The sequence below is a fragment of the Neovison vison genome, chromosome 5 (genome assembly GCF_020171115.1).
Source record: "Neovison vison isolate M4711 chromosome 5, ASM_NN_V1, whole genome shotgun sequence".
Classification (NCBI taxonomy): domain Eukaryota; kingdom Metazoa; phylum Chordata; class Mammalia; order Carnivora; family Mustelidae; genus Neogale; species Neogale vison.
In genome coordinates, this window is record NC_058095.1 from 33222481 (window position 1) to 33231915 (window position 9435).

The 9435-nt window shown below is 54.0% G+C and overlaps 1 protein-coding gene across 1 annotated transcript; it reads right to left on the reverse strand.

Annotated features, from left to right (window-relative positions):
- Positions 1-293: 293 nt before the first annotated feature.
- On the reverse strand, positions 294-8673 carry NLE1 (notchless homolog 1). The gene is made up of 13 exons (XM_044248417.1): positions 8651-8673; positions 8386-8529; positions 7198-7415; positions 6542-6621; positions 5662-5738; positions 5394-5491; positions 4890-5082; positions 4294-4429; positions 4100-4146; positions 2614-2816; positions 1431-1590; positions 1248-1318; positions 294-627 (listed from the first exon to the last, which is right to left on the reverse strand). The coding sequence occupies exons 1-13, from the start codon at positions 8666-8668 to the stop codon at positions 615-617; spliced, it is 1458 nt and encodes a 485-aa protein (XP_044104352.1). The 5' UTR covers positions 8669-8673; the 3' UTR covers positions 294-614.
- Between the last annotated feature and the right edge of the window lie 762 nt (positions 8674-9435).

A 9435-nucleotide genomic window follows, 5' to 3' on the forward strand; every position in this document is an offset into this window, starting at 1 on the left:
TGCAGGACTGCATTCGTAGCCACCCGGGACTCTGGGGAACGGAGACCGCTGCACGTGGCTGGCATCTACCATATCGGACAGCGCAGGCTGTTTTCCTCTGGCCACCATCCTGCGGCTTTAGCCAGTCTCCCTGCCTCAACTGGCCTCTCCCTCGCAGGCGCAGGACAGAGAAGAGAAGCAACTTTCCCATTAGTAGCGTTTCGGTGCAGCCCAGAGAGAGGGGTTAGGCAAACTGATGTAGCATAGTCCTCTGGTGAGCCTTGGGATTCTAGGACAAGGAACCACAACTTGAGTACACAAAATAGAAGCGATTTATTTGGTCACAGAATCTCGGGTCTGACACTGAATAGAAAGAACATTTAGGAAAGGAAAAGGGGCAGCAGCAGGGCTCCATAGCCTGGCCCCCCCCACCAGCGATGGGATGGCCAAGGGCTGAGCTCACTGGTAGTCCCTCGGGACCTCCGCTCTCTGGCTCTGGGGAGGGACCCCACTGGACCCGAAGGACAGCAGGCCATGCTTGTTAGCAGAGTCACCATGTTGACCTTTGGTCTGTGTCGGGGCAGGCAGCTGGCAGAGGCAAGTGCAGGTGGAGGTCCCCAAGAACTTGGGATTTTTCAACTTCTCCATCTGTGGGAGGAGGGGAGGAAAGAGCATGGGGATCTCATCTTGGGAAGGGAAGTTGCCAGATAATCCCAGGAGCCCATGACAGGGGAGAGCCTGTGGTTCACTCAGTCATCAAAAGCCTCGCTATCATCTCTGCTCCAGCTACCCAAAGTTAGGTGAGGTACCCACTGCCTGCCCTGGCCAAGGCCTCATCCCAGGGCCTGGCTGCTCGTATGTCCACGAGGGTCATCTAATGGCAAACAACGACGGTTCTTTACAAGTACACACGCTTCAGCTTCCCAAGGGCGTTCACCACCTATCTTTGATCGCCCCGTCTGCTGAAGCTTGGCAACTCCCATGAGGCAGGTGAACCGCACACTCTCCAAGACTGCACAGTGAAAGCCAGAGCCAGGATTGGAAGTGAGAACTACTGCCTCCTGCTGGAGGGCCCCTGGACTTGCCCCCCAGAGAGCACCATCAGAGTTTCCCATATTCCCTGGAATTCCGCACCTGCCCTCTTAACCACCAAGAGAACCTGGCGCCACACACTGTCTTTGGCCCCTGGAGAGCCCTCGGAATTCACCAGAAGGGAAAGGTGTCAAGAGTGACCAACTTGAGGGCAGGAGAGCCAAGCACACACTCACATCCGGAGGCATTTGTCCTTTCCACCACTTGCCACCCTCTGGCCATCCGGACTCCAGTCAACAGCATATACCTAAACCGAGGTGGGGGTTGTGGGAGGCAGTCAGTAAAGAGGATGGGGGGCAGAAGGGCCAGGCTTCAGCCCCACCGCCCACCCCACTTCTGCTCACAAGGGTCAGCCATACCTCATCCGCGTGGCCTGGCAGGTCCGCGGCCAGCTTCTGGGCCTTCACATCCCACACCTTCAGTGTGCTGTCACTGCTGCCGCTGACCAGGAGCCGGCTGTCGGCTGACCATGCGATCTGGTACACAGCGGCCACGTGGCCACGCAGGGAAGCCAGGTACCTGGGCCAGGAAAAGGGGGAAGACGGGTATTAGGTCTTCGAACCTGTCTGGAGGGGCCCCTATTCTGACAGCAGTGGTTCTCAACATTAGCTGCACATTGAGAACTAACTGGGAATGTTTACAAAATCTCACTGCCTAGCCCCTATCCCAGGGTAATCATTACCAAGGGCATAAAGATTTTATAAAACTTTCCCAAATGAGCTGCTTCTAGGGGGCCTCTTGCCAGGCCTCTGTACCTGCACAACTTTGCCGGACTTAGAATCCAAGGGAGCCACCTGCTTAGTCCCTCTATCTGACAGCCCCTAACGCAAGCTGCCTGCTGGCAGGTGGCATGGAATAACAGTGGGCCAGGCCCACCTGGAACTTTCTGACCAATACAGATTAGCTACGTCTATTTGGACAAGATTAGGCCTCTCTGAGTCCATCTCCTATCTTGAAAAAGAAGGGCTGCCACGTGGCCCTGGCCCCAGCAAGGGTCTCCCTCATCCCCTTTCTCCTCTTGCCTGTGCCTTTGCCTCTCCTCTGATCTAGTTCACCTCAAGACCATGGTGCCTCATTACACCAGTGCTTCTCAGACTTTAATGGGAGCAGACTCACCCAGTGACCTTGTGAAAATCCAGATTCTGATTCACAAGGTCGGGCTGGGGCCCGAGGTCCAGCATTACTATGGAGCTCCTGGATGCTGCTGCTGCCGGTGTGCAGACCACACTTGGAGGCGCCCCAGGAAATGACTACACCCCAAACCTGCACTTCTGCCGCACACCTGGCCGTCTTAAGGTCATTTCTCTCCTTTGATATGAAGGGAGCTAGCATTTCAGTGCCCATTTACTGCCAGTTCTAAATATATCATCTCCCTTAACTCTGGTAATGAAGCTGAGAGGTAGGGGTCTTCATATAACAAAAGAGGAAACAGAGGCTCGGAATACCTAAATGCTTGCCAAGGCCACACAGCCAGTAAGTGGCAGAGCCAAGCTCCTTCCAGAAGACTAGGGTCCTTCCTCTCCCTTCCCACGCCCCACTTACTTGCCCGTCCTGCCGTCCCATAGTTTGATGGACTTGTCGAAGGAGGCACTGGCGACAATGCGGGAGTCGGGGGAGAAGAGCACCTGGTTGATGAGGGCTTGGTGTCCCGTCATCCGTGCAAGGGGCTTCTTGTCCTCTGCTGGGAACCACAGGAACAAGGTGAAGTCGTCTGAGCCAGACACCAGCCTCTCTGGGCCCTGGCCCTAGGAGAGGCAGAAAGCACACTGTGTTGGACATGGCTTCAGACAGGAGAGCCCCACCTTGGCAGCAAACACACCCCCGATGACCCCACACCGGCACAGAGGCTGGCATTAGGAGAAGTGAGGCCTGGCCAGCTACAGACTCACTTGGGGCCCCTGACAAGTCACTCCCCGCAAACGGAAGCTTTATGCACATGGAAGAATAATTTGATTATTCTTACTGATTATTATTATGTACAGTGATTTTTAATCACTGTACATAATTATGAGAAAAAGCAAGGTACAGAATAGCATGTTTAAAAAAGGGAAGGAGGGCGCCTGGGTGGCTCAGTGGGTTAAGCCGCTGCCTTCGGCTCAGGTCATGATCTCAGGATCCTGGGATCGAGTCCCGCATCGGGCTCTCTGCTTGGCAGGGAGCCTGCTTCCTCCTCTCTCTCTGCCTGCCTCTCTGCCTACTTGTGATCTCTCTCTGTCAAATAAATAAATAAAAATCTTTAAAAAAAAAAATAAAAATAAAAAATAAAAAAAATAAAAAAGGGAAGGATTCGGGTGCCTGGATGGCTCTGTTGGTTAAGCGTCCCACTCTTGATTTCGGTTCAGGTCATGATCTCAGGATCATAGAATCGAGCTCCAATAAGGGCTCCATGCTGGGCATGGAGCCTGCTTAATATTCTCTCTCTTCTTTGCAAACCCTGCCACTCCCACTCTCTCTCAAAAAAGGGATATTAAATGTGGATTTGTATGTGTGTGTATGTATGAAGTCTCTGGAAGGAAAGAGAATGCATCTAGAAGGAATGGAAGGGCCACACATGGGAGATGGGAGACTTTTTCACTATCTACCTTTTTGTGTTCTTTGCTCCCTGGGGCACATAAAATGTGTTACTTTGAATAAAATAAAAAAGAGGTGCTTGGGTGGCTCAGTTGGTTGAGTGCCCAACTCTTGGTTTTAGCTCAGGTCATGAGGCTCCATGTTCAGCAGGAAGACTGCTTGAGATTCTCTCTCTCCTCTCCACCCCTCCCACCCCCGCTTGTGCTAGTGCTTCCTCTCTCAAATAAATAGATCTTGAAAAAAAAAAAAAAGAAAATGTAATAAATAGATAAGCAAATAAATGAAACAAAATGATTAAAATGATCCCTATGTACTAGGATTTTAGGAGTGTAAACTAGGATCATCACAAACTTTCTGGAAAAGCAAAGGGGGGAGGGGCCTGAGTGTCTGCAGCGTTGCAGGGACCCGTGGAGGATGAGGACAGAGCTAGGCATGCTGGTGGCCAGCAAACACTCACCCGCACAAGGTTGTATCGCCTCTGAGCCCTGTCCTTCAACTCCTGCACTGTGGCCAGGTACCGGAGGGGAGAGGAGACGAGAAGGCCGATTAGAAAATCCCATGCCAATGGCAAACACTCCAGCCCAGGTCTGAATCCCGCACCCTAAGCCAGAGAAGCGGTTCCTTCCCAGGCAGCCCTCCCCGCCCACTCACAGGACCCCTGGAGGTCTTGGGCATTCACTGAGGCCTCAGCTGGCTCAAAGGCTCCTGTGCGCAGGGCGTAGTCAGTGCTGAGCGCCATGGTATTCACCCAGTGGCCGTGGCCTTGCAGAGTTCGGCACAGCACACCCTAGGGCAGAGGGAGTCAGATCAGACACACTCCCACCCCACTCTCCACCCTAGGGAACCAGTACCCCCCAGGTTAGACCCAGAGACAGTGATGCGGGACTCAGAATCAGGATCCTCATTCACTGTGATCCTGATCAAGTCACCCCTCTGGGCTCAAGTCTCTCCTGATGTCTAAAATGAGCGTACTGGGCCAGATCACGGTTTCTGCAAGTGTGTTTCATGGGAAGGAAATGAAGGATATAAGAATACATGGGCTCCGGGATACCGGGATACTGCAGGTTCCTGACAGGCTTCCTGCAGTGGGAACATCTGGGCCACGCTAATGAACACTGGAACCTCCACTGTCATGAGCACCAACCACAGGACCCACTGGCCAACATGCCTTCCAGCCCTGGCACCCTGTGGCCTGAGATTTCCCCAGGAAGGGTTCTGTACCCTCCCACCCCCACGCCGGCTCTTACATCATGAGCCCTCCAGACTTTGATGGTGCGGTCCTGGGAGGCAGAGTAGAGAAGGCCGTCCCCTCCCCACCGAAGACAGGTGACTGACTGCGTATGCCCGGTGAGGATGCGCTCACAGCGGCCCACAGTCGTATCCCAGACCCGCACACTGCCATCCTTAGAGCTACTGGCCACGTAGCGGCACTCTGGGTTCCTGGAGAGCAGGAGATGCGACCTCACTTCTGACCTGGCAATGCCCACATCACCTCCCCACGCTTAGCTCGAAAGCCAAGGACAATGACGCGACCGCTTCCTGACCCACGATTAAGCTGCACTGCAAGGCAGCTCTCAGACCCCACAACGAGCAGGTCCTCTCAAGCAGCTACACAGGCTTAGAACACCTGCCCCACCGCCCCCTGTGCCATTACTGTCCGCCAGGCTGGCCGTCTTGCCCCTGCAGCAGGGGAGAGGACAGTTTTGAACCCCAAGCTCCTCATCCTCCCCAACTCCATCAGTGTCACTTACGCATGGAGGGGCTCCCAGCTCAGGCCTGTGATCCACTTGCTGTGGCCAGCAAGGGGCCTGCCCACCTGCTTCCCTGTGCCTGGGTCCCACAGGAGAATCTGAAGAACAAAAGCTTACTGAATAACCCTCCCCCAAATGTCCCTGGGCCTACCAGGGGTCCCCACTCACTGCCCCCAACCAACCCTTCCCTGAGGACCCCCGAACCTGATTTGACCCAACTAGGAACGGAGCCCAGAGTCCCTGCCTAGTTACCCTGACCACCACCTACCTGGCCATTCTTGCAGCCTGAGGCCAGCTTCTTGCCGTCTGGGGACCAGGATATGCTAAGCACCCAGTGTCTGTGTCCTAGGAAAGCAGGGGGAGGGAGAAAGGAGGGAGCACATCTGTCTCTATTCCCTGTGCTTAGCAGTGCCTGACCCTCCTCAACTGGTCCCAGAATAAATGAGCAGTTGAACCAAAGGAGAGATGAGAGAGGGTTTCAGGCAAAGGGAGAACCCACTCCAAGTGCTAAAGCCATGCATCTGCTGCAGAAATAGCATTTCCACTTTCTATTAATTTCTTACACGATAGATGCTATAAAGCATTTGCACACATGTCCTCCTCTATAATTCTCGTGACAGCTCTAAGGTATGCAGCAAGAACGATCCCCAATTTTTCAGATGACAAGAGTGAAGCTTGGGGAGCACGACCTATGCACACAAGGTCACCCAACTAGTGTGTGACCAGAAGCATCAGTGCCAGCTGGGGCCTTGACATGCAGATTCTCAGGCCGCATCTTAGAACTAAAGAGACCAAAACTCTGGGGCTGGGGCCCAGCAATCGCATGTTAACAAGCCTCCCAGCTGATTCTGATGCACAGTCAAGTCTGAGAACCACTGAGGTAGAGGTTGGATGAAGCCAGGTTCTCCTTGCTACTAGCCATCAGCACAACCCACAACCCCACACTGATTCTCTGGTCCAGTCTCTGCTTGTTTGCATGTGGCTGGTCGGGCTCGAGGGGGCGGTCTCTACCTAGAAACGGGCAGCTGCTAGCTGGCTATGAAGGGGCTGAATCAGTTCCGGGCCTCCTTAGGAACGAAAGGGCTGAGTAAATGATCACACACCCGCCCATGAGTTAAGACTCCCTACATAGCTAATTGCGTACTGACCCTGGCATGTGAAATGCGGTGTCTCGGTGCTGAGATCCCAGAAGCGCACAGTGGTGTCTCCGGAGCCACTGGCCAGGTACCTGGGGAAGAAGAGAGGCCACCTCATCTCTGCAGTGGGGACAAGGGGTAGGGCCTACACCAGAACACTGAGTTTGTGAGTATGTGAGTTTCTGCTCCCTAGTCAACTGTCTTCTGGGCACAGAATCTGGGGCTGGACTTTTCTCTCTCCCCCGAGAAGGAGAAATGAACACTGATACCATCTTGGAGAATTACCAGGCGGCCATTTCTCTCCTCTTCCTTTCTAAATGGAACGGCCATAGCTATAACCAGGTTTGAAGCTTCTCATTATCCTTGTACAATTGCAAAAAGCAAAGAAACTCCATTTCACAGATGATGAATGAAGTTAGAAAGTGGCTTGTCTGGGTCCCACAGCTAGGGAGTTTGCAACTCAGCTCTCCTGAGATCAAGTCCGAAGGACCTCTTCCAAGGTGGGTGTCCTTTAAGACCAAACCCCAGCAGGGATGTCCCTTACTTGCAATTTGTGCCCAGAGCTCAGGTCTTTGATAGGCAGCCTATTGATTTTAACTTGGGGGTACCTTCCCCACCCCAACCTGAGGCTGCCCTCCCACACTCCATGATTCTGCAGCTGTCCTTACTTTCCTGTGGGGCTGAAGGCCACAGAAATGACCGCCTCGCTGTGACCTTCCAAAGAGCTGGTGCAACGGGTCACAGCACGGACCCTGAAGATGGCCTGTGGCTGGTAGATGATGTCAAGGACCTTCTCTGTCTCCACTGCCTGTGACTCCAGCGTCTTCCCCAGTGACGAGATGATCTCAGCATCGTGGACATAGAAAGCCAGTGGCAGGGGATCCTCCTGGAGGGCAATGGCAAAGGGCAACTCCTCCATCAAAGGATAGGCAGAAGCTCTCCCCACTGAGCTGTGGGCTGGTGAAGCTTTACTATTTTCTGTTTGGGATACCCCCCACCATGCCCACTGAGCAAGGCCTTTTTAATCCTCAAAGAGTAAATGCAGGACAATTACATAGTACTTTAAAATTCTTCACCTTTACCTTACAATAACCAGGAGAGGTAGGCATAAATATTCCCACCTGACAGATGAGAAAACTGAGGCTCAGAGCAGCTACAGGTAATTAGCCCAATGTCCTACTGCTAATGACTAGTTCAAGTGCTTCAGAAAGAAAAGTCCTTAATTAGCGTTAATATACAGGATTACACAGTGTTTTCTAAATCACCACACTATGCCCTACAATGTGTTAAGAAGCATCCAAAAAACTGGTTGAAAATGCAGACTGTGCTTTACCCCCAGAGTCCCGGTGTAGTAAATCCGGGGTGGGGTCCGTTACTGTGTTTTTAAAGCCCCTAGACCAACCGGAGGGCAGCATTTTGATAAACTCTGGCTTAGAAGAGCAAGGGTTGTGAATCTGACATTTGGGTTCCATTTCCAAATCCATCACCTACTGCGTGGCACCGTACAAATCACTGAATGCCTCCCGGTCACCCTGTAAAATGGGGATATTAACGAGGAGCTACGGAGTGGAATCAGACGATGCACCCAATGCGTTCAAAATGCGGTCTCTCTCCCCAGATGGGCCCTGCTGGTCCGCGCGCAAAGCGCTGTCACACTGATTAGATTAGATCTCCTGATCCTCCCCCGAAGTAGGCGGTCCTGCCACGGACGAGGCGCCAGGGTGGTTCACCCACTGTCGTTCAGCAGTGGGACCCCCGAACCCCGGACCTTGGGTCTCCCGATCCCCTGCGGGCGGGACTCGGGCAGGGCGGCCCGCCCAGCGGAGGGATGAGGGGCCGCCCCGGCCGCCGCTCACCTGGGCCAGCAGCGCGTTGCACACGAGCTGCAGCTTGTCCGGGGTGATGTCCACCGGCACGTCGAACGGGGAGCCCAGCACCTGCCCGCCTTCATCCTGGAACTGCACCAGCAGCCGCTGCACGTCGCCCGCCGCCGCCTCGTCCTGCGCCCACAAGTGCTGGGGGTCAGCCACACCGCCCGACCGGAAAGCCCCCACTACCGCCTCCCTCCAGCCTTGGGGACCCTGGACCTGAGTGCCCCCGCCCGCACTCACGCACACCCACCGCCGCAGCGGCCGCCATCCCGCGTCCCCACGTGGAGGAGAAACACTCCGGCGGGACGGAGCGCCGCCCCTGGAGTCGGGCGGCGCGGCAGCCCGCGACATCGCCCTCTGGTGTGGCGGAGGGGAAGTGCACGCCGTGCCTCGCCCGGCGTGGCGGTGGATGCGTCTTGTACCCCGCTCAGCAACCTCCCCTTGGACAGGTGGGATAGATGCTATAAAGCATTTGCACACATGTCCTCCTCTATAATTCTCGTGACAGCTCTAAGGTATGCAGCTCCCAGTCGCTCCATTCAGTCGCCCCATTCAGTCGCTCCCAGTGCCATGCAGGATACAAACGGCCTTTTGTCTCTGTAGAACAGGGATTCTTGCCCCACTCCACAGATGGGGAAATCGAGGCTCTGAGTGGTTAATTGATTTTCCCCAAACTCAGAGACAGGAAATGGCAGAAGACTGAATTGGCTTGGCTCTGGGCAGCAGCAACCTTGCAGGGACGGCTTACAAAACCAGAGCCTGTTGGCTGGGAGGCAGAAATCATCATTCTTTTTCAAATGGATCAAATCCATTCGTAATTCTTGAGTACAAAAGCAAAAAGTGTCTACATTTTTCAACACTCGAAAGCAATAGCAACAATGATGGGAATGATAGCAACGTGCCAGGCATTGTTCTAAGTGCTTTACACGTATAACTCAGTTAACCCTCACAAAAACCCTTCTGTCTCCCACCTTACAGATGAGCTGAGGCAGAAACCCGATAACATGAGGGCTCTTAACAGAAACCTGGATCTTG

What these genes read in the sequence shown, in the direction of transcription:
- NLE1 (XM_044248417.1), bottom strand. An exon ending in ACCGCATTTCACATGCCAGG is followed by an intron (nt 5,739 to 6,541) that starts GTCAGTACGCAA and finishes CTGCTTTCCTAG; the next exon opens with GACACAGACACTGGGTGCTT. An exon ending in CCAAGACCTCCAGGGGTCCT is followed by an intron (nt 4,147 to 4,293) that starts GTGAGTGGGCGG and finishes ACCTGGCCACAG; the next exon opens with TGCAGGAGTTGAAGGACAGG.